We start from the raw sequence: 22,932 nt of genomic DNA, 5'->3' as shown, positions 1-22,932 counted from the left end.
TCCACAGGGTGAGGTCGGCGTTCCGGGTTCCCGGGGTGAGGACGGACCCGAAGGTCCCAAGGGACGGACGGGACCCACCGGTGACCCTGGGCCCATCGGGGTGGTTGGGGAGAAGGTGAGGGGCCACACTTAGTGAAGGGGGGGGGGGGTAAAAAAGCCCCCCCCTCACCTCTTTCACCCCCCCCAATATTGTGCCCCCCCCCCCTTAATCACACCTCTCTCCCCCACAGGGAAAGCTGGGGGTGCCAGGTCTACCCGGCTACCCAGGACGTCAGGGGCCCAAGGTGAGTGTGGGGGCTGTGGGGGGGGGGGGGTCCCACGTGTGTCACGCGTGTCCCCCCCCCTGTATGTCCCCCACACCCATCACTGCTCACCCCCCCTCCTCTCCATCCCCAGGGATCCCAGGGCTTCCCCGGATTCCCAGGCACCAACGGCGAGAAGGGCGCACGGGTGAGTGACCCCCCCCCCCCCCCAAATTCATGTCCCATAGAGTTTGGGGAGGGGGGGGCACAAGCACCGGGGGGGGGTCTCTGCCCTGTGCCCCCCCCCCCAAAAATCTCTGAAACACTCTTACAGGGTCTGTCAGGGAAATCAGGGCCCAGGGGCGAGCGTGGCCCCACGGTGAGTAGGGGGCAGGGTTAATTTTGGGGGGGTGGGGGGACAGCACCCCCAATCTGGGGCTTTCCAGGCTCCGTGGATGGATTGGGGGGTGCTGGGGGGGGGGGACACCGATGGACTTTTGGTCACACCCCCCCCACCCCTCCTCTTCCCACAGGGTCCCAGGGGACAGCGGGGACCACGAGGAGCCACCGGCAAGTCAGGGGCAAAGGTTGGTTTTTGGGGGAGGGGGTTGGGGGGGGGATAAGGAGGGGGGGTCACCCACTGGACACCCCAAAAATCTCTCCTCATCCTCGTCCCCCCAGGGTACATCTGGCAGCGACGGCCCCCACGGCCCCCCTGGCGAACGGGTAAGTCTGGATTTGGGGAGGGGGGGTGTCCCCCCCATCCTGTGACCCTCCTGGTGGGGGGGTCCCCAAAGTGTTCCCCCCCATCCTGTGACCCTCCCTGTGTGGAAAGGGGGTCCCCAAAGTGTCCCCCCCCCATCCTGTGACCCTCCTGGTCACCCAGACCCCCCAGGTAACCACCACTCCCCCCCCCCAGCACACACAGCTCCTTGGGGGGGGGGGGTACAAGGGGGGGCTCTCAGTGATGCTCTAATGAACTCTGTTAATTAGCACCATTAATCACCAAACCTCCCCCCATTCCCCCCCCAGGGTGTCCCAGGACCACAGGGACCCAACGGCTTCCCAGGACCTAAAGGACCCCCTGTAAGTATTTGGGGGGGCTGTGCCCCCCTCCTGCCCCCCACCTCCCAAAAATGAGGTGCCCCCCCACCCTGGTGCCTCTCACCCCCTTCTCCTCTCCCCACAGGGCCCCCCTGGCAAGGACGGGCTCCCTGGGCACCCTGGCCAGCGAGGAGAAGTCGTGAGTCTCCCTGTGCCCCCCTCCCCAAAACCCCCTGTCCCCCCCTCCACCCATCCTGACACCCCCCTACCCAACCACTCTCCTGCCCCTCCCCTCCCAACCCCCCCCCCCACATCCCTCCTCAGGGATTCACCGCTACTCCCAAGCTACTCCTGGCTTACTCCCAAATTACTCCTAGTGTTGCCCCCCCCCCAAATAAACCCACCCCCCAAACCCACCTTCCCCTTCTCCTCTCTCCCCCAGGGCTTCCAAGGCAAGACCGGCCCCCCCGGCCCCCCCGGGGTGGTGGGACCTCAGGTGAGTGTGTGGCTGGGTGGGTGGGTTTGGGGGGTCCCCACATGCCCCAGGGCTGTGTTGACGACCCCCCCCTCCTTTTGTCTGTGTGTCCCCCCCCCTCTCCACACCAGGGAGCTGCTGGTGAGTCGGGGCCCATGGGGGAGAGGGGCCACCCCGGCCCCCCCGGCCCCCCCGGAGAACAAGGTCTACCCGGGCCCTCGGGCAAGGAGGGCACCAAGGTGAGGGGGTGGGAGGGTGCTGGGGTGGGGTGGGCATGCTGATGACCCCCAGGAAGTCATGGGGGGGGGTGCTAAGGGTGTGAAGACACACCCCCCCCCCATAACCCCCCCCATCTCCCCCCCCCCACCTCCTTAGGGAGACCCCGGCCCCACTGGCTCCCCTGGGAAGGACGGCCCGGCTGGACTGAGGGGTTTCCCTGGTGAGAGGGGGCTGCCCGGCACCCCGGTGAGTAAATCCCTCCCCCCAGCTCACCTGGGACCCCCCCCCAATCCCCTCCCATCCTCAACAGTGTCCCACTGACCCCCACCCCCACCCCACCCCCCCCAATTTCACAGGGCGGCCCAGGACTGAAGGGCAACGAAGGACCAGCGGGACCCCCAGGACCTGCAGTGAGTGTGTCCCCCCCTCCCCATTAAGCTTTGTGTCCCCCCCCTCCCAGCTCCCCTCTGGCTGATATAATCCCCCCCCCCCCAAATTTTCTCCTAGGGGTCCCCAGGAGAGAGAGGTGGCCCAGGACAGGGGGGTCCCGTTGGCCCCCCAGGACGACCAGGACCCCAGGGACCACCAGGTCCTGCTGGAGAGAAAGGAGTTCCCGTGAGTGGCCAGGGATTTGGGGAGGGGTATGAGGGGGGAGGGTGTGCCTGCACCCCCCAAACCACCCCCACCCCTCATCCTCTGCCCCCCTTTTCCCACCCCTGTAGGGTGAGAAGGGTCCCATGGGTCCCGCTGGCCGGGATGGTGTCCAGGGTCCAGTGGGGTTACCTGGCCCAGCTGGACCCCCCGGTGGTCCTGGAGAGGATGGTGACAAGGTGAGGTCCTGTCCTGTGTCCCCCCTGTCCCCCCCCCTCAGCCCCCCACCCAACTGGGGGTGAGCATCTTCCTCATCCCCATCCTCCTCACCCCCTTCATCCTCCACATCCTCCTCACCCTCCTCACCATTCTCATCCTCCTCATCCTCATCCTCCTCATCCTCCTCATCCTCCTCATTCTCCTCATCCTCCTCATCCTCCTCATCCTCCTCATCTTCCTCATCCTTCTTGTCCTCCTTGTCCTCCTTGTCCCCTTCATCCTCACCATCCTCTTTGTCCTCCTCACCTTCTTCATCCTCCTCCTCACCCTCCTCATCCTCCTCATCCTCATCCTCCTCATCCTCCTCATCCTCCTCATCCTCCTCATCCTCCTCATCCTCCTCATCCTCCTCATCCTCCTCATCCTCATCCTCCTCACCCTCATACTCCTCCTCACCTTCCTCATCCTTCTCACACTCCTCCTCATCCTCCTCATCCTCCTCATCCTCCTCGTCTTCCTCATCCTCATCCTCCTCATCTTCCTTATCCTTCTTGTCCTCCTCATTCTCACCATCCTCCTCGTCCTCCCCACCTTCTTCATCCTCCTCCTCACCCTCCTCATCCTCCTCACCTTCCTTATCCTCCTTGTCCTCCTTGTCTTCCTCCTTGTCCTCCTCATCCTCCTCGTCCTCCTCACCCTCATCATCCTCCTCACCCTCATGATTCTCCTTGTCCTCCTCACCCTCATCCTCCTCCTCATCCCCCTCACCCTCCTCACCCTCATACTCCTCCTCACCTTCCTCATCCTTCTCACACTCCTCCTGCTCATCCTCCTCATCTTCCTCACCCTCCTCATTCTCCTCATCCTCCTCACCCTCCTTATTCTCCTCATCCTCCTCATCCTCCTCCTCACCCTCCTCCTCCTTCCCCATCCCAGGGCGAGGTGGGCGAGCCGGGTCAGAAGGGCAGCAAAGGCAACAAGGGCGAGCACGTGAGTGTGACAGGGGGCACGGTGTCACCCCCCCACCCCCCCCCACCCCCCCAGCCCAAACCTCATCCCCCTGGGGCTGTCCCAGCCTCACCCACCCCTTCCCTCCATCCCAGGGTCCTCCAGGTCCCCCTGGACCCATCGGGTCGGTCGGGCAGCCCGGAGCCGCGGTGAGTATCCCAGAGGGAGAACAACACCATGACTGGGGGGGTGATGTTGGGGGGGGGGGGGGGAGTGAGGGGGTCCTGTGCCACCCCTGTGGCCACAGGCTGAGGGGGGGGATGGATTCAGCCCCCTGTGACCCCCCCCTTCCCTCCTCCCAGGGTGCTGATGGGGAACCAGGTGCCAGAGGTCCCCAGGGTCATTTTGGGGCCAAGGGTGACGAGGGGACACGGGGCTTCAACGGCCCCCCCGGCCCCATTGGGCTCCAGGTGAGTGGGACCCCCCCTCCTCCAGCACCCCATGGACACCCCCTCTCTCCATCACCCCCAAAAGAGGGGGTGGGGTGGGTACTGTGTGGTTGGGGGGTTTGAAGCATCCCTTGTTGCCCCCACCCCACTGTGCCCCCCCTCCCCAATCCAGCAGCACCCCAGCTCTCTGCACCTCCCACCCAGATGTGTCCAGACCCCCATCGCTCCCCCTGTCCCCATTGCTGGTTCCTGCCCCCCTCCTGCCCCCCCCAAGCCCTCTGTGTCCCCCCCTATCCCCCACTAACACTCTCCCACCCCAGGGTTTGCCAGGTCCGGCCGGTGAGAAGGGTGAGACGGGTGACGTGGGCCCCATGGTAAGTGACCTTGACCCCTCCTGACCCCGTGTCACTCAGGGTGGGGGTCCCCCAGGACCACCCTCACCCTGTGCTTTCTCTACACACACCCTCTCAGGGCCCCCCTGGCCCCCCAGGACCCCGTGGCCCAGCTGGAGCCTCTGGAGCTGATGTAAGTGACCCCCCCATGTCCCCCCCACCCCTTCTCCATGTTGGGTGCTGGGGTGACCAGCTCTGCTCTCCCTCCCCCCAACCTCCACCCCACAGGGACCCCAAGGACCCCCTGGAGGTGTTGGGAACCTGGGACCTCCTGGAGAGAAGGTATGTACCCCCAGGGATGGGGATCCAGTCCCTGGGATGGGGGGACCACCCATGGGGTGGGACCGTGGGGCCACAGTGGGACAAGGGACCCATCTGGTGGGCTTGGGACCCATCTGGTGGGCTTAGAAGTGACCTGGTGGGCTTGGTCCTGGGGTGGGGGACACCCCCCCCACCCCCAAATGACACGTTGGCACAGGGTTTGACTTCTCTCCCTTCCCATTTCAGGGGGACCCCGGTGAATCGGGAGCCCCAGGAATCCAGGGGGAACCAGGAGTCAAGGTGAGTGACGGCAGGGACACCCCCAAATCCACCCCCAGCCCCCCCAGACCACCTCCACGGGCTGCTGACCCCGTCTTACTCTGTAGGGTCCACGAGGAGAGCGAGGGGAGAAGGGAGAAGCTGGAGCTGCTGGTGCTGCTGGACCACCCGGAGGGAAGGGACCCCCCGGCGATGATGGACCCAAGGGAAACCCTGTGAGTGCCATGTGTCTCCCCAGCCCTGGGACACAGGGATGGAGCAGGGTGGGTTTGCTCCAGGAAGGTGTTTTGGGGGTCCCATCAGTTTTGGGGGTGGGGTGGGGTGTCCTCAGGTTGGCATCTCTCTCTGTTTCAGGGTCCCGTTGGATTTCCAGGTGACCCCGGACCCCCCGGTGAGATGGGACCCAGGGTGAGTGTCACATCCCACCCGCTCTGGGCTTCAGAGGGGGGTTCCCTGGGATTATAGGGGGTGGGATTTGGGGGTACAGCACACAGGGCCTTGTGCTGACCCCAAGTTTTCCCTTCCCCACAGGGCCAGGATGGTGCCAAGGGCGAGCGTGGGGAGGACGGTGAGCCCGGGGAGCCGGTGAGTGTCCCGTCCTGGAGTGTCCATGTGTCCCCCCACCCTCACCACCTCTCCAGGCAGGGGATATCTGGACCAGTTCCCCCCCCAACAACTGGGACTGGATCAACCCCAGTGCTTTGGGGAGCCCTGACTGTCCTCCCCTCTTTCCACCACCAACGGACCCGCTCCCCATGCTCCTGGGATGCTCCCAACCCTTGGGTGCTCCTCATGACAGTGCAGCATCCTCCTCCTCCTCCTCATCTTCCTCCCCATCCTGTTTCTGAGGCAAACCCAACTGGCTCAGCTCTTTCCTCTTCTCCATCCATAGGGTTCTCCAGGTCCAACGGGCGAGAACGGTCCTCCAGGTCCCCTGGGGAAGCGGGTAAGCGCCGGGTGAGCCACATCCTGCCCCAACCACCTCCATTCCCATCCCTCACCACCCTGTTTCTCCTCTCCACAGGGTCCAGCTGGTTCCCCTGGCCCCGAGGGGCGTCAGGGTGAGAAGGGGGCGAAGGTGAGCGATTCGGAGGACCCCCTTCCACCCCTCTTCACCTGTGAGGCTGCTGAGCTCCCTGTGCCCACGGATGGGATGGGGCTCACTTGGTTCCTCTGTCTCTGCAGGGAGAACCGGGTGCTGTGGGGGCTCCAGGCAAGACAGGTCCCGTGGGGCCACAGGGTCTGGCAGGGAAACAGGGTCCTGATGGTCTCCGAGGTCTGCCGGGCTCCGTGGTAAGTGCTGACATCCCAGTGAGTCCTGGGGGTTCCTCATGCTCAGTTTGGGGTCCCCTGGCACAGGGCAGAGGAGGGAGGGGGTGAGGGTTCTGATGGTCACCTCAAGAGGGGATGGGGACACGTCCCCCATGCCCAGGGTCCCTGGGGACCTGCGTGGGACACGCGCTGCCCACCGGTGACACCGACCGCGGACCGGTGGGACTCACCTTGTCATCTCACCATCACAGGGTGAACAAGGCAAACCAGGGACCACAGGCCAGGCCGGGCCTCCAGGACCAGTGGTGAGTGTGGTTCCCCCTCCTCCACCATGGGGGGAAGTGTGGGGAGGGGTCCCCCATATCGTGCTCCCCACATCTCACCTCCCTGGGTACCTCTACAGGGTCCCCCGGGTCTCCCCGGCCTCAAAGGTGACACCGGCGCCAAGGGAGAGAAGGTGAGCGTGGTGCAGGGCCCCACACTTGGGGGTCAAGACCCTAAACCCCTGCTGGGACAAGCTGGCACTGGGTGGGCTGGTTGTGTCCCCCCTTCATGTCCCCCATCCTGATCTCTGCCCGTGTCTCCCCAGGGCCACCCCGGTCTCATCGGCCTGATCGGAGCCCCCGGGGAGCAGGGGGAGAAGGGGGATCGGGGTCTCCCCGGCCCCCAGGGCTCCACGGGGCAGAAAGGAGAAACTGTGAGTGTGGGGAATTGGGGAAACCAGGGGTGGGATGAGGATGGGGGCAGTTTTGGGGGGGCTGGGGGAGGTGGGGAGGGGGTCTCCCTGGTTTCCACACCCCAGTATCTGCTCGTCGCAGGGGATCCCTGGTGCTACTGGACCCATCGGCCCCGTTGGCCCCCCAGGACTTCCTGTGAGTGCCCCCCACTAGTCCCTGGTGTCCCCCTCCCTACATGTATGGGGGGCTGCTGTCCCCCCACCCCTCCATGCCACCCCTGGTTGCTGACAGACCTGGTCTCACTTTACAGGGCCCAGCTGGTCCCAAAGGTGCCAAGGGAGCCATGGTAAGTGTTGAGAGGTGCCCCCCACCTCCACCCCCCACCCTCTTTCAGTCCTCCCCATGGCCAAAATCTGTGGGTGCCTCTTTCCTCTAGGGCCAAGCAGGACCCAAAGGTGAACGTGGACCCCCAGGACCCCCTGGACACCCGGTGAGTGGTGCCAGGTGAAAAAGGATGGAGGATGAGGTGGGGATGAAGGAAGGAGGTGGAATGGCACACAGGGATGGGTGCGGGGTGGTTTGGGACCCCCCCGGGGGAGGACAGCAAGGCCCCCCCATGCCACTCTCAGGGTGCTGACAGAGCCGTGCCCACCGCAGGGCCCCCAGACCCCTGGGACCCCCTGGACACCCGGTGAGTGGTGCCAGGTGAAAAAGGATGGAGGATGAGGTGGGGATGAAGGAAGGAGGTGGAATGGCACACAGGGACGGGCACAGGGTGGTTTGGGACCCCCCGGGGGAGGACAGCAAGGCCCCCCAAGGCACTCTCAGGGTGCTGACAGAGCTGTGCCCACCGCAGGGCCCCCAGACCCCTGGGACCCCCTGGACACCCGGTGAGTGGTGCCAGGTGAAAAAGGATGGAGGATGAGGTGGGGATGAAGGAAGGAGGTGGAATGGCACACAGGGATGGGTGCGGGGTGGTTTGGGACCCCCCCCCGGGGGAGGACAGCAAGCCCCCTCACGCCACTACCGGGGTGCTGACAGAGCCGTGCCCACCGCAGGGCCCCCAGACCCCTGGGACCCCCTGGACACCCGGTGAGTGGTGCCAGGTGAAAAAGGATGGAGGATGAGGTGGGGATGAAGGAGGGAGGTGGAATGGCACACAGGGATGGGCGCAGGGTGGTTTGGAACCCCCCGGGGGGGAACAGCAAGCCCCCCCCCACCACTCTCAGGGTGCTGACAGAGCCGTGCCCACCACAGGGCCCCCCTGGGGAGGTGATCCAGCCCCTGCCAATCCAGCTCCCCAAGAAAAGCAAGCGCTCCATCGACGCCAGCGAGCTGGTGGACGCCGGGCGGGACGAGGACGGGGACGCGGCGGCCGCCGACCAGGCCTCTCGCGACTACGCCGACGGCATGGAGGAGATCTTCGGCTCCCTCAACTCCCTCAAGCAGGAGATTGAGGGGCTCCGGAGGCCGATGGGAACACGGGATAATCCTGCCAGGACCTGCCAGGACCTTCGGCTCAGTCACCCCGGTCTCCCTGACGGTGAGTCCCGCTGGCGCCGGTATTGGGGTGGGGGAAGGACGTCTGGTTCCCTGTGGAAGCACTGGGATGTGGGCTGAATCGGTCTGGTCCCCTGTGCAGGCGAGTACTGGATCGACCCCAACCAGGGATGCGCTCGAGACTCCTTCAAGGTCTTCTGCAACTTCACGGCGGGCGGGGAGACCTGTGTCTTTCCCAGCAAGGACGTGCGGGAGGTGAGCGCGGCACGCGGGGTCCCAGAGGGGCCTTGGGAAGTGGGGATCAGCCACAGGACACAGGGTCCCAGCAGGGCCTTGGGAGGTGGGGATCGGCCACAGGGTCCCAGCAGGGCCTTGCGAGGTGGGGATCAGCCATGGGATGTGGGGTCCCAGCGGGGTTTCAGGAGGTGGGGATTGGCTGTGGGATGCGGGGTCCCAGTGGGGCCTCAGGAGGTGGGGATTAGATCCTTGGGAAGTGGGGATCAGCCATGGCACGTGGGGTCCCAGTGGGGTCTCGGGAGGTGAGAATCAGCCACAGGATGAGGGGTCCCTGCGGTGCCTCAGGAAGCAGGGATCAGCTGCAGCATGTGGCGTCCCAGCGGTGCCTCGGGAAGTGGGGATTGACCACGGGACGTGGGGTCCCAGTGGGGCCTCAGGAGGTGGGGATCAGCAGTGGGATGAAGGCACCATGGGATGATCCCTCACATCTCCATCTTCTCTTCCAGGTGAAGATGGCAGCGTGGGAGGAGGAGGAGGATCCGCGACGATGGTTCAGTCAGTTCCGGGGGGGCAGCAGGGTAAGGATGTGCGTGCGACCCCCCCCCCTCATCCTCAGCTGGGTGCCTCCTCCCCTCTCTTTCAGTGGAGAAAGGAAAACATCCCCCACTGACCTTGACTCCATCAGCCCTTCCGAGCATCTCCCGTCCCCTCCTCCAGTGGGGAGACCCTTTCCAGCGGGGACACCCCATCCAGCGGGGACACCTCTTCCAGCGGGGACACCCCCTCCAGCAGGGGTACCCCTTCCAGTGGGGACACCCCTTCCAGAGGGGACACCCCCTTCAGCGGGGACACCCCCTCCATCAGGGACACCCCTTCCAGCAGGGACACCCCTTCCAGCGGGGACACCCTTTCCAGCGGGGACACCCCCTCCAGCGGGGATACCCCCTCCAGCCGGGATACCCCTTCCAGCAGGGGACACCCCTTCCAGCGGGGACACCCCTTCCAGCAGGGACACCCCCTCCAGCAGGGACACCTCTTCCAGCGGGGACACCTCTTCCAGCGGGGATACCCCCTCCAGCAGGGACACCCCTTCCAGCGGGGATACCGCCTCCAGCAGGGACACCCCTTCCAGCGGGGACACCCCCTTCAGCGGGGACACCCCTTCCAGCGGGGACACCTCCTTCAGCAGGGACACCCCCTTCAGCGGGGACATCCCCTCCAGCAGGGACACCCTTTCCAGCGGGGATACCCCCTCCATCAGGGACACCCCCTCCATCAGGGACACCTCTTCCAGCGGGGACACCCCTTCCAGCAGGGACACCCCCTCCAGCAGGGATACCCCCTCCAGCGGGGACACCCCTTCCAGCGGGGACACCCCCTCCAGCGGGGACACCTGCTCCAGCAGGGACACCCCTTCCAGCGGGGACACCCCCTCCAGCGGGGACACCTGCTCCAGCAGGGACACCCCTTCCAGCGGGGACACCCCCTCCAGCGGGGACACCTGCTCCAGCAGGGACACCTCCTCCAGCAGGGATACCCCTTCCAGCGGGGACACCCCTTCCAGCAGGGATACCCCCTCCAGCGGGGACACCCCCTCCAGCGGGGACACCCCTTCCAGCGGGGATTACCCCCTACAGCGGGGACACCCCTTCCAGCGGGGACACCCCTTCCAGCAGGGACACCTGCTCCAGCAGGGACACCTCCTCCAGCAGGGATACCCCTTCCAGCGGGGACACCCTTTCCAGCGGGGACACCCCTTCCAGCGGGGACACCCCCTCCAGCGGGGACACCCCCTCCAGCGGGGACACCTGCTCCAGCGGGGACACCCCTTCCAGCGGGGACACCTTCCAGCAGGGACACCCCTTCCAGCGGGGACACCCCTTCCAGCAGGGACACCTCCTCCAGCAGGGACACCGCCTCTAGTGGGGACACCCTTTCCAGCAGGGACACCCCTTCCAGTGGGGACACCCCTTCCAGCAGGGACACCCCCTCCAGCAGGGGTACCCCTTCCAGTGGGGACACCCCTTCCAGCGGGGACACCCCTTCCAGCAGGGACACCCCCTCCAGCAGGGGTACCCCTTCCAGTGGGGACATCCCTTCCAGAGGGGACACCTCTTCCAGCAAGGACAACCCCTCCAGCAGGGATACCCCTTCCAGCAGGGACACCCTTTCCAGCAGGGACACCCCTTCCAGTGGGGACACCCCTTCCAGCGGGGACACCCCTTCCAGCAGGGATACCCCCTCCAGCAGGGACACCCCTTCCAGTGGGGACACCCCTTCCAGCGGGGATACCCCTTCCAGCGGGGACACCCCCTCCACCCCCAATTTTCCCACCCTACCCCATTAACTCACCCACTGGTCCCCCCAGTTCTCCTACACGGACTCGGAGAGCCAACCCCTCGGCGTGGTGCAGCTGACCTTCCTGCGGCTCCTCAGCGTCTCCGCTCGCCAGAACTTCACCTACCACTGTCACCGCGCCGTGGCCTGGCACCGTGCCATCCCCGGCGACCACCAGCGAGCCCTGCGCTTCCTGGCAGCCAACGAGGAGGAGCTCAGCTACGACACCAGCCCCTACATCAAAGCTGTGACCGACGGCTGCGCGGTGAGCGGGGAGGTTGAGGAAGAGGAAGGAGAAGGCAGAGAGATGGGTCTTGAGGAAGCGGGAGAGGGAAAGGCTCTGAGGAGGAGGAGGAGGAGGAGGAGGAGGAGGAGGGATGGAAGAGTTGGTGATGCTTTTGGGGGGGGGGGTCTCCCAGCGTAGTTGGGTGCTGTGGAGAGGGGGAATCCAAGGACATGCCGTGGTTTGGGAAGGAGTGGCTGGATGAGGACACCTTGGGGTTAGAAGTAGAGTCCTGGGCTTGTTTGGGTGGGAAGGGACCTCAAAGCCCACCCAGTGTCACCCCTGACATGGGCAGGGACACCCCACCACCATCCCAAGGTGCCCCAAGCCCCATCCAACCTGGTCTTGAACCCTGACAGGGGACAAGGGCACCCCTGCCAGGGACTGGGGGCATCCCTGCCAGGGATCGGAGGCATCCCTGCCAGGCATCAGGGATCCAGGGACATTCCTATCAGGGATCAGGGGGCATCTCTGCCAGGGATCAGGGATCCAGGGGCATCCCTTCCAGGGATCAGGGGGTATCCCTATCAGGGATCCAGGGGTATCCCTGCCAGGGATCAAGGATCCAGGGGTATCCCTGCCAGGGATTTGGGATCAGGGGGTATCCCTACCAGGGATCAGGGACTATCCCTGACAGGCATCAGGGATCCTGGGGCATCCCTATCAGGGGGCATCTCTGCCAGGGATTGGGGATCGGGGGGTATCCCTACCAGGGATCAGGGGGCATCCCTATCAGGGATCAGGGGGTATCCCTGACAAGGGTCAGGGATCCAGGAGCATCCCATCTTCATCCCAGTTGAGCCCGGATGATGCCGAAACAGCAGGAGCTGCTGGATAAAGGGCAGGGTTGTCCCTGTGTGAACCCACCCAGTACCCCCCCACCCCCCCATGACCCACCCTCTTCCCTCCCACCCCTGCCAGACACGAAAGGGCTCCGGCCGGACGGTGCTGGAGGTGGTCACACCCCGCCTGGAGCAGCTCCCGCTGCTGGACCTACGCGCCGTAGACATGGGCGAGCCCGGGCAGAAGTTCGGCTTCGAGGTGGGGCCGGTCTGTTTCCTCGGCTAGGAACCAAACCCCATCCTTCCCCCACCACCAACCACCCCACCATCACCCTCCCTTGCCATCCCCTGGCCTCCGGTGGGGAAATCCTTGGCTCCCCACCGCTCCCAAAACGTCACCCATCCCGTGGAGCTGAGAGGTGCCGGCGCCCACCGAGACCGACGCCGACGCCGACACCCCCACGGGGGGCCAGGGTCTGGAGAGATGCCAAAGAGACTTTAACACTCAGAATAAATCTATATTTTAATATGTAGAGAGGTGGAGAGGGGAGTTTTTAACAGATCCACTGGCTACCTCCCTCAGCGCCCAGCAGTGCCCCCTTCCTCCCAGTATCTCCCTCCGAATCCCAGTGCTCCTTCCCAGGGCTTGTTTTCCACGCTCCCTCACCCAACTCTTCCCCAGCCCCACAGCCCCCCAGGGGTTAGGGGGAACCCCACGAGGAGTGCACCCCCCCAAAACAAGAGAAGATACTCAGATTTGCTCTCTGCCTGAAGAGCTGAAGGGTTCTAAAGCCTCATACAGTGGGCGATGATGCTGGTACGCGGCGTCTTCGGGACTGGCACCCCTCATCCCACATGGATTCACCCTACAGCTCCCCTCCTGCTTCCCAACTCCTCTCTTGGGCTCAGGAGGGGATGGACCCAGGGCTGGTTCCATCCCCAGGAGCATTCACCTCCTCCATGTGCAACCCCCCACCTCAGCAGCATCCCTCCACCTCCAACAACACACCGGGGGCTCCGGAGCCCGACCCGAGCTTGATCCATACAGGTGGAGCGACCACTTGACTTCGTTACCCTCCCAACCACAGCTAATTAATCCAGGAAAAGAGAAAGTAAAGAAGCTTCCCCACCCCATCAGGGTGCTACATCTCTCCCCCTCAACATAAAGGGGTCCCAGTCCCTCTCTGCTTCACCTCAACTCATCCACCCGGCGTTTCCAAAGAGCCTCCGCCAACACCCCCACAATCCTGAGCCCAGGGAAGAAGGACGTTGTGTTTTCACTGTGTTTTTGGGGGGTTTCTTGGGGTTTTTGGGATTATTTTAATTTTTTTTTTGGTTTTAACTTAATTATATTATTTAAAGGAGTGGATACAACCATCAATACCCAGGAAGTGTGGATTTCTCCCCCCAAAAAAAACCCCATCCAAACAAACCAACCCCCCCACAAGTAACAAAGTTCTTGGCATGGAGATTAACCCAGCCCAGCGCCTGGGGGAGGCAGGAGGGGGATAAAAAAGATCAAAAAATAGGAAAAAAAAATTAATTATTAATAATAAGAAGAATAAAAAAATGACAGATTATTTTCTGGGTGCCGTCCAATCAAGAGAAGTTGAAAAGGGGTGGGGGGTGCAGTGGGTGCCCCCCCCCCCCTTGGTGCTGAGCCGGCAGCCTGTGTAATGTTTTGTAAGTAATTTTTAAAGGTTGTGTTGTAATATATCACCTGTAATTTTGCTGCTTTTTGGGGGTCAGTTATTTGGCTGGGGGAGTGGGGTTTTTTGGGGGGAGGGGTGTCCTTTTGGTTGGTTGGTTCCTTGCCTTCACTTTTATTCACACCCCCCCCCCCCTCCCAGCTTTGCCCCTGTTGTGACGTGGGGATGAGTTGCCTGTCTTTGGGAGGGATAAATCCTCAACCTCTGGGACTGCTGGGATGGGGTGATGGGGTACTGGTGTGACTGGGTGCTGGGGGACTGCTGGGACTGTTGGGACTGGGTCTGCTGGGGCTGGGTCTGCTGGGACTGGGTGCTGTGGTAGTGCTGGGACTCGGTGCTGTGGTACTGCTGGGACTGGGAGTGCTGGGACTGGGTGCTGTGATACTGCTGGGACTGGGACTGCTGGGACTGGGTGCTGTGGTACTGCTGGGACTGGTACTGATGGGACTGGATGCTGTTGTACTGCTGGGACTGGGACTGCTGGGATGGGGTGCTGGGGTACCGGTGTGACTGGGTGCTGGGGGAATGCTGGGACTGGGACTGCTGGGATGGGGTGCTTGGGTACTGGTGTGACTGTGACTGGTGTGACTGGGTGATGTGGTACTGCTGGGACTGGGACTGCTGGGATGGGGTGCTGGGGTACCGGTGTGACTGGGTGCTTGGGTACTGGTGTGACTGGGACTGCTGGGACTGGGTGATGTGGTACTGCTGCGACTGATACTGCTGGGACTGGATGCTGTTGTACTGCTGGGACTGGGACTGCTGGGACTGCTGGGATGGGGTGCTGGGGTACCGGTGTGACTGGGTGCTGGGGGACTGCTGGGATGGCGTGCTGGGGTACTGTTGGGACTGGGACTGGTGTGACTGGGTGCTGGGGGAGTGCTGGGACTGGGACTGTTGGGATGGAGTGTTGGGCTACTGGTGTGACTGGGTGCTGGGGGACTGCTGGGACTGGGACTGCAGGGACAGGGTGCTGTGGTACTGTTGGGACTGGGACTGGTGTGACTGGGTGCTGTGGGACTGCTGGGACTGGGGCTGCTGGGATGGGGTGCTGGGGTACTGGTGTGACTGGGTGCTGGGGGACTGCTGGGAATGGTACTACTGGGACTGGTATGACTGGTACTGGTACAGCTCCAACTGAATGCAGTAGCCCTGCTGTGACTGAGCGCTGTGGTACTGGTGTGGCTGGACACTGCAGTACCAGTGTTACTGGGTGCTGCAGTACTGGTGTGACTGGGTGCTGCAGTACTGGTGTGACTGGGTACTGCGGTACCACTGTGACTGGTCACTGCCTTACTGGTGTGGCTGGGCACTGCCTTACTGGTGTGACTGGGTGCTGAAGTACCAGTGTGACTGGGCACTGCAGTACTGGTGTGACTGGGCACTGCCTTACTGGTGTGACTGGACACTGCAGTACTGCTGGACTGGGTGCTATGGTACTGGTGTGAATGGATGCTGCAATACTGGTGTGACTGGGCTCTGTGGTACTGGTGTGACTGGGTGCTGCTGTGCCCTGCTCTGAAGACACGGTGGGGTGTTACGGGGTCGAGGTCGGGAAGTCCCAGCTGTGGGTAGGGGAACAGGGTAGGAAATGGTAGAGGAAGGAGGGGAAAAGCCCTTTGGGAAGTGGCAGCAGGAAGGGGAAAATGGTGGGAAGAGGAAGAGGAAGAGGAAGGAAGGGGAAAAGGGTGGGAAGAGAGAGGGGAAGGAAGCCGAAAAGTGGGAATTGGCAATGATGGGAAGAGGAAAAGGGCAGGAAGTGTCAGCAGTATGAGGAGGTAGAAGAGGAGGAAGAGGAAGAGGAAGAGGAAGAGGAAGGAAGCTGAAAAGTGTGAACTGGCATCAGTGGGAGAAGGAGAATGGCAGAAAGCGAGAGCAGTGAGAGGGTGTAGAAGAGTAGGAAGAGGAAGAGGAAGAGGAAGAGGAAGAGGAAGAGGAAGGAAGCTGAAAAGTGTGAACTGGCATCAGTGGGAGAAGGAGAATGGCAGAAAGCAAGAGCAGTGAGAGGGTGTAGAAGAGTAGGAAGAGGATGAGGAAGAGGAAGGAACCCAAAAAGTGGGAACTGGCAGTGGTGGGAGAAGAAAAAGGGCAGGAAGAAGCAGTGTGTAGGGAGGAGGAAGAGAGTAGGAAGTAGTAGTGGTGGGAGGAGGAAAAGGGTGGGAAGCAGCAGTGGTGGGAGGTGGAAAATGTTAGGAAGCAGCAGCAGCGTGAGGAGGAAAAGGATGGGAAGTGGCAGCAGTAAGAGAGGGGAGAAGGGGTGGAAGACAAAGTAGGAAGTGGAGGAAAAGGGTGGAAATCAGCAGAAGTGGGAGCAGGAAAAGTGCAGGAAGCAGAAGTAGGAAAAGGAGGAGAAGTGGCAGCAGAACAATAGGGGAATGGGTCAGGAAGCGGCGATGGCGCGACAGGAAAAGGCTGGGAAGTGGAAGCAGCATGAGGTGGAAAGGGTGGGAAGTTGGAGGGGCATGTGGAGGGGGAAATGGTCAGGAAGCTGCAGGAAGGGCAGATGGGTGGGAAGTCAGGAGGAAAAAGGGGGGAAGCAACAGCTGAAAGAGGGAAAAGGGTGGGAAAAGGCAACAGCACAAAGGAGGAAGAGATGGTGAAGAGGCAGTGGCGTGAGGAGGAAAAGGGTGGAAGTGGGAACAGTGTGAAGGAGGGAAAAGGGTGGGGAAGCAGCAGAGGTGAGAGATGGAAACGGATGGGAAGTGGCACTGGAGTGAGGGGGGAAAAGGAACAGAAGGAGCAGGGGGCGGTGTAGGGAGAAGAGGTTGTTAGAGCAGGAAGGACAGGAGGTGGCAGCAGCAGCCGCGGGAAGGGGAAGGAGCAGGAAGAGGAAGAGGCTGGGAAGCGGCAGTGGCACAAGGAGGAAAAGGGGGGGAAGCAGGAGCAGTGTGTAGGGGGAAGTGTTCTGGAAGCAGCAACGGAAAAGAGAAGGGACCGGTAGCAGCGAGATGGGGCAGGGGGAGGAGTGTGAGGATGGGTCTGGATGAAGAGGAAAGGGCTGGGAATCAGCAGCAGGGGGAGGTGGAAAAGGAGGGGAAGTGGTGTTGGCGTCATGGGGAAGAGGGGAGGAAGGAAAGGGCAGGATGTGGCAGTGGTGGGTAGAGGGAAAAGGGGGGGAAATGCAGGAAAAGTTCAGGAAGCGGCATTGGCGCGAGAAGAAAAAGAGCAGGAAGTGTCAGCAGCACAAGGGGGGAAAAGGGCAGGAAGTGGTTGTGGAGTGAAGGGGAAAAGGGCAGGAAGTGGCAGCTGGGTGAGGAGGAAAAGGGCAAGAAGTGGTTGTGGAGTGAAGGGGAAAAGGGCAGGAAGTGGTTGTGGAGTGAAGGGGAAAAGGGCAGGAAGTGGCAGCTGGGTGAGGAGGAAAAGGGCAAGAAGTGGTTGTGGAGTGAAGGGGAAAAGGGCAGGAAGTGTTTGTGGAGTGAAGGGGAAAAGGGTGGGAAGCAGCAGCAGGAGGTGGGAAGAGGTGAAGAGCTGGCAAGTTGGAGAAGGATGGGAAGTGTCAGCATCACAGTGGAGGAAACATCCAGAACTGGCAACGAGGGGGAAAAAGACATCTTCACTACAGCAGGTCCCTCACAGCCCCATCCAGCCTGACCTTGGATGTCTCCAGGGATGGAGCCTCCACCACCTCTCTGGGTACCCTGGGCCAGTGACCCACCCCCCTCAGAGGGAAGAACTCCCCGATCCCCACCCTAAATCTCCCCTTTTCCAGTTTAAACCATCACCCCTCATCCCATCGCTCCATGCCCTCCCCTTTCAGGGACTGGAAGGGGCTGGAAGGTCCCCATGGAGCCTTCTCCAGGCTGACCCAGCCCAACTCTCCCAGCCTGGCTTCACAGCAGAGGGGCTCCAGCCCTCGGGTCATGTTTGTGGCTCTGGAGGCCCCTTCCAACCTCTACGACCCAGCGATTCTTCAATACATACCATAATATTTTCTGGAGGAGGTTCAACTTGTGTTCCATCAATCAGTGTGGAGTCATTTGCACGAGATTTAACAAGGGGTTTTTATATGAACGTGTGAACATTTCAACTTCACGGTCCGTAGGTACCGCCTGCCTCAGGCAGAACCCCCACACTGCTTCCTCCCTCCCCGAGGCGGCTGTCTGTCCATCTGCTTCCTCCCTCCCCGAGGCGGCTGTCTGTCCATCTGCTTCCTCCCTCCCCGAGGCGGCTGTCTGTCCATCTGCTTCCTCCCTCCCCGAGGCGGCTGTCTGTCCTGCTGCTTCCTTCCTCCCCGAGGTGTCTGTCTGTCCCACTCTGCATCCAGGGAGGAAGATGATGGTTCCAAAGAGCAGACCCCCTTGGCCCCGGTGCCCAGGAGGGTCTGCAGCCGTGGCCTGGCCTCCCTGCAGGCAGCAGGCTGCTGCCCCTCAACGTGCTCCAAGATGTGCTCTTCAAACAGTCTCCTCTGCTGCAGCAGTTGGTCTTGCAGGTGGAGGATGTGGGCGGCCATCTGGCTATCGGCCTTCCAGTACAGCTGGCCCAGGGCATCCAGGAGCTCTGCGCGGGCCTCGCCGCTGCTCCAGGCTCCCCTCACCAGCTCCATGGCCAGCTGCTTCTGCAGGGCCCGTGCCTGATGGACGATGTCTCCACGCTGCTGCTTCAGCTCCAGCAGCACCTGGTCCAGCTCAGCCTCCTTGGAGCGCAGCAGCTGCCGCACCTCCACCTCCCGCTGCCGCCGGTTCTGCTCCCGCAGCCGCTGCAGCCCCCGTGCCAGCTGCTGCTCCCCTTGGGCCTGCAGCTGCCGGGCCAGGAGCTGCCGCTCCCGCTCGGCCTCCTCCTTCAGCCGGCGAGTTTCGGCGGCAAAGTGTCGGCGCAGCTCTTGGGAGCGGAGCCGCTCGGCCTCCAGCTCAGCCCGCAGCCTCTGCAGCTGCTGCTCGGGCCTGTGCTGCGAGGCCAGGCCACGGCAGGGCGAGGGGCGGCTGTGTGACACGGGCCCCCGTCCCTCCCCGCGCCGGCTCATGGCTGCAGGGATGGCAACCAAAGGGGTTGGATGGCAACCAAAGGGGCTGGATGGCAGCCAAAGGGGTTGGATGGCAGCCAAAGGGGGTTGGATGGCAACCAAAGGGGTTGGATGGCAACCAACACCCACCAAGGCCTGGGCGTCACTCCCTCTCAGCAGCTACACAGGAGTGGAGACAGCGTCTGCATCCAGCCAAGGGGCGACGAGCCCGGCCTGAGATACGTGTCATGGCGCTGACCTCACAATGGAGGGGTGGAACCTCCTGGCTCTGGGCACAAGAAGTGCCCATCAAGACACTCTCACTCCCCCTGTCTCCTTGAGAGGGCAGGAGGGTGTGAAAAGACAAGGAGAGGGTTGAGATAAGGACGGGGGCATCGCTCAGCACCACGGGCAAAACAGACTCGCTCAGTCTGTGGCCCATCAAAAGCCAGAGGAGATAACAGGGAGCAAGAGGAACCTTACAAATCCTTCCTGCCACCTCTCCCTTCTTCCTGGAGGCCAAGAAGGCCAACGGGATCCTGGGTGGCATCAAAAGGAGTGTGGGCAGCACGTCACAGGAGGGGATCCTCCCCCTCTGCTCTGCTCTGGTCAGGCCCCACCTGGAGTGTTGTGTCCAGGTCTGGGCTCCCTGGGATCAAACAGACAGGGATCTCCTGGAGAGAGTCCAGAGGAGGGACAGAGATGCTGAAGGGCCTGCAGCATCTCCCCTGTGAGGAAAGGCTGAGTGAGCTGGGGCTGTTCTGCCTGGAGTAAAGCGTCTGAGAGGGGATCTGATCAATGGGGATCAATAGCTGAAGGGTGGGACACAGGGGGAAATGGCCATCCCACCTCATCCTATCACTCCATGCCCTCGGGAATAGTTCTCCCCCAGCTTTCAGGGACTGGAAGGGGCTGGAAGGTCCCCATGGAGCCATCTCCAGGCTGACCCAGCCCAACTCTCCCAGCCTGGCTTCACAGCAGAGGGGCTGCAGCCCTCGGGTCATGTTTGTGGCTTCCGCTGGACACATTCCAACAGGTCCATGTCCTTCTTGTGCTGAGGGCTCCAGAGCTGGACCCAGCACTGCAGGTGGGGTCTCCCCAGAGCAGAGCAGAGCAGAGGGGCAGAGTCCCCTCTCTTCATCTGCTGCCCACAATCCTGAGGATGCAGCTGCACATCAGTGGCTCATGTCCGGCTTCTCATCCACGAGTCCCCCTGAGTCATAGAATCATGGAGTCTTTCTTCTTTCTTCTTTTTCTTCCTTATTCTTTCTTTTTCTTTTTCCTTTTTTTTTCCCCCTTTTTCTTCTTTCTTATTTTTCTTTTCTTTTCCTTTTTCTTTTAATTTTACATTTTTTTCTTCTTCCTCATTCTTGTTTCTTCTAATTTTCCTTTTCTTTTTCTTCTTCTTATTTTTGTTTTTTTTTTAATTTTTATTTTCATTTTTATTTTAAATTTTATATTTATTTTTGTTTTTATTTTCCTTTCCGTTTTTATTTTTATTTTTATTTTCCTTTGTAATTTTCTTTTTTTCTTCCTCTTTCTTCTTTTCTTCTTCTTTCTTCTTCTTTCTTCTTCTTTCTTCTTCTTTCATCTTTTCCTTTTCCTCCTTCTTCTTTTCTTCTAATTTTCCTTTTCAATTTCATTTTTATTTTTATTTTTATTTTTATTTTTATTTTATTTTATTTTTATTTTCCTTTGTAATTTTCTTCTTCTTTCTCTTCTTTTTTTTCCTCTTCTGATTTCTTCTTTCTTCTTCTTCTATCTTCTTTCTTACTTCTTTCTTCTTCTTTCTTATTCCACTTTCTTCTTCTTCCTTCCCCTTCCCCTTCCTCTTCTTCTTGCCTTTGCCCTTGCCCTTTCCCTTCCTCCTCCTCGTCCTCCTCGTCCTCGTCCTCCTCCTCCTCCTCCTCCTCCTTCCCCTTCTCCTCCTCCTTCCCCTTCTCCTCCTTCTCCTCTTCCTCCTCTTCCTCCTCTTCCTCCTCTTCCTCCTCTTCCTCCTCTTCCTCTCCTCTCCTCTCCTCTCCTCTCCTCTCCTCTCCTCTCCTCTCCTCTCCTCTCCTCTCCTCTCCTCTCCTCTCCTCTCCTCTCCTCTCCTCTCCTCTCCTCTCCTCTCCTCTCCTCTCCTCTCCTCTCCTCTCCTCTCCTCTCCTCTCCTCTCCTCTCCTCTCCTCTCCTCTCCTCTCCTCTCCTCTCCTCTCCTCTCCTCTCCTCTCCTCTCCTCTCCTCTCCTCTCCTCTCCTCTCCTCTCCTCTCCTCTCCTCTCCTCTCCTCCTCTCCTCTCCTCCTCCTCTCCTCCCCTCTCCAACCAATCTGGAGAAGAGCTTCTTCCTGGTGAGGGAGCCCTGGAGTCTCCTTCTCTGGAGATTTTCCAGACCCATCTGGACACTGACCTGTGTGACCTGTCCCAGGGACCCTGCTTTGGCAGGGGGTTGGACCCCATGAGCTCTGGAGGCCCCTTCCAACCCCTACGACCCAGCGATTCTTCAATACATACCATAATATTTTCTGGAGGAGGTTCAACTTGTGTTCCATCAATCAGTGTGGAGTCATTTGCATGAGATTTAACAAGGGGTTTTTATATGAACGTGTGAACATTTCAACTTCACGGTCCGTAGGTACCGCCTGCCTCAGGCAGAACCCCCACACTGCTTCCTCCCTCCCCGAGGCGGCTGTCTGTCCATCTGCTTCCTCCCTCCCCGAGGCGGCTGTCTGTCCATCTGCTTCCTCCCTCCCCGAGGCAGCTGTCTGTCCTGCTGCTTCCTTCCTCCACGAGGTGTCTGTCTGTCCCACTCTGCATCCAGGGAGGAAGATGATGGTTCCAAAGAGCAGACCCCCTTGGCCCCGGTGCCCAGGAGGGTCTGCAGCCGTGGCCTGGCCTCCCTGCAGGCAGCAGGCTGCTGCCCCTCAACGTGCTCCAAGATGTGCTCCTCAAAGAGTCTCCTCTGCTGCAGCAGTTGGTCTTGCAGGTGGAGGATGTGGGCGGCCATCTGGCTATCGGCCTTCCAGTACAGCTGGCCCAGGGCATCCAGGAGCTCTGCGCGGGCCTCGCCGCTGCTCCAGGCTCCCCTCACCAGCTCCATGGCCAGCTGCTTCTGCAGGGCCCGTGCCTGATGGACGATGTCTCCACGCTGCTGCTTCAGCTCCAGCAGCACCTGGTCCAGCTCAGCCTCCTTGGAGCGCAGCAGCTGCCGCATCTCCACCTCCCGCTGCCGCCGGTTCTGCTCCCACAGCCGCTGCAGCCCCCGTGCCAGCTGCTGCTCCCCTTGGGCCTGCAGCTGCCGGGCCAGGAGCTGCCGCTCCCGCTCGGCCTCCTCCTTCAGCCGGCGAGTTTCGGCGGCAAAGCGTCGGCGCAGCTCTTGGGAGCGGAGCCGCTCGGCCTCCAGCTCAGCCCGCAGCCTCTGCAGCTGCTGCTCGGGCCTGTGCTGCGAGGCCAGGCCACGGCAGGGCGAGGGGCGGCTGCGTGACACGGGCCCCTGTCCCTCCCCGCGCTGGCTCATGGCTGCAGGGATGGCAACCAAAGCGGTTGGATGGCAGCCAAAGGGGTTGGATGGCAGCCAAAGGGGTTGGATGGCAACCAAAGGGGTTGGATGGCAGCCAAAGGGGTTGGATGGCAACTAAAGGGGGTGGATGACAACCAAGAGCCACCAAGGCCTGGACGTCACTCCCTCACAGCAGCTACACAGGAGTGGAGATGGCGTCTGCATCCAGCCAAGGGGCGACGAGCCCGGCCTGAGATACGTGTCATGGCGCTGACCTCACAATGGAGGGGTGGAACCTCCTGGCTCTGGGCACAAGAGGTGCCCACCAAGACACTCTCTCTGCCCCTGTCTCCTTGAGAGGGCAGGAGGGTGTGAAAAGACAAGGAGAGGGTTGAGATAAGGACGGGGGCATCGCTCAGCACCACGGGCAAAACAGACTCGCTCAGTCTGTGGCCCATCAAAAGCCAGAGGAGACAATGGGGAGCAAGAGGAACCTTACAAATCCTTCCTGCCACCTCTCCCTTCTTCCTGGAGGCCAAGAAGGTCAACGGGATCCTGGGGAGCATCAAAAGGAGTGTGGGCAGCAGGTGACAGGAGG

At 61.5% G+C, this 22,932-nt stretch overlaps 1 protein-coding gene and 1 pseudogene across 2 annotated transcripts in view; one reads left to right on the top strand and one right to left on the bottom strand.

Moving 5' to 3' along the window:
- COL11A2 (collagen type XI alpha 2 chain) overlaps positions 1-12,493 on the top strand; it is a gene marked incomplete at both ends in the record, with an annotated part of 15,912 nt that extends 3,419 nt beyond the window's left edge. The window contains 38 exons of the mRNA XM_084277474.1: positions 8-115; positions 231-284; positions 397-450; positions 577-621; positions 776-829; positions 924-968; positions 1,275-1,328; positions 1,432-1,485; positions 1,729-1,782; positions 1,893-2,000; positions 2,137-2,226; positions 2,337-2,390; positions 2,488-2,595; positions 2,703-2,810; positions 3,727-3,780; positions 3,894-3,947; positions 4,101-4,208; positions 4,508-4,561; positions 4,659-4,712; positions 4,808-4,861; positions 5,087-5,140; positions 5,227-5,334; positions 5,474-5,527; positions 5,651-5,704; positions 6,012-6,065; positions 6,144-6,197; positions 6,305-6,412; positions 6,643-6,696; positions 6,795-6,848; positions 6,981-7,088; positions 7,210-7,263; positions 7,379-7,414; positions 7,505-7,558; positions 8,326-8,611; positions 8,711-8,823; positions 9,312-9,383; positions 11,174-11,407; positions 12,347-12,493. Coding sequence (XP_084133600.1) covers positions 8-115; positions 231-284; positions 397-450; positions 577-621; positions 776-829; positions 924-968; positions 1,275-1,328; positions 1,432-1,485; positions 1,729-1,782; positions 1,893-2,000; positions 2,137-2,226; positions 2,337-2,390; positions 2,488-2,595; positions 2,703-2,810; positions 3,727-3,780; positions 3,894-3,947; positions 4,101-4,208; positions 4,508-4,561; positions 4,659-4,712; positions 4,808-4,861; positions 5,087-5,140; positions 5,227-5,334; positions 5,474-5,527; positions 5,651-5,704; positions 6,012-6,065; positions 6,144-6,197; positions 6,305-6,412; positions 6,643-6,696; positions 6,795-6,848; positions 6,981-7,088; positions 7,210-7,263; positions 7,379-7,414; positions 7,505-7,558; positions 8,326-8,611; positions 8,711-8,823; positions 9,312-9,383; positions 11,174-11,407; positions 12,347-12,493 — 3,066 coding nt within the window. The remainder of the gene's footprint in view (positions 1-7; positions 116-230; positions 285-396; positions 451-576; positions 622-775; positions 830-923; positions 969-1,274; positions 1,329-1,431; positions 1,486-1,728; positions 1,783-1,892; positions 2,001-2,136; positions 2,227-2,336; positions 2,391-2,487; positions 2,596-2,702; positions 2,811-3,726; positions 3,781-3,893; positions 3,948-4,100; positions 4,209-4,507; positions 4,562-4,658; positions 4,713-4,807; positions 4,862-5,086; positions 5,141-5,226; positions 5,335-5,473; positions 5,528-5,650; positions 5,705-6,011; positions 6,066-6,143; positions 6,198-6,304; positions 6,413-6,642; positions 6,697-6,794; positions 6,849-6,980; positions 7,089-7,209; positions 7,264-7,378; positions 7,415-7,504; positions 7,559-8,325; positions 8,612-8,710; positions 8,824-9,311; positions 9,384-11,173; positions 11,408-12,346) is intronic.
- LOC311202908 (butyrophilin subfamily 1 member A1-like) overlaps positions 1-22,932 on the bottom strand; it is a 197,971-nt pseudogene that overhangs the window by 94,504 nt on the left and 80,535 nt on the right. The window lies entirely within an intron of this gene.

Source organism: Gallinula chloropus (genome assembly GCF_964237585.1).
Source record: "Gallinula chloropus genome assembly, chromosome: 32".
Taxonomy (NCBI): domain Eukaryota; kingdom Metazoa; phylum Chordata; class Aves; order Gruiformes; family Rallidae; genus Gallinula; species Gallinula chloropus.
This window is presented reverse-complemented; position numbering and strand designations above follow the sequence as displayed.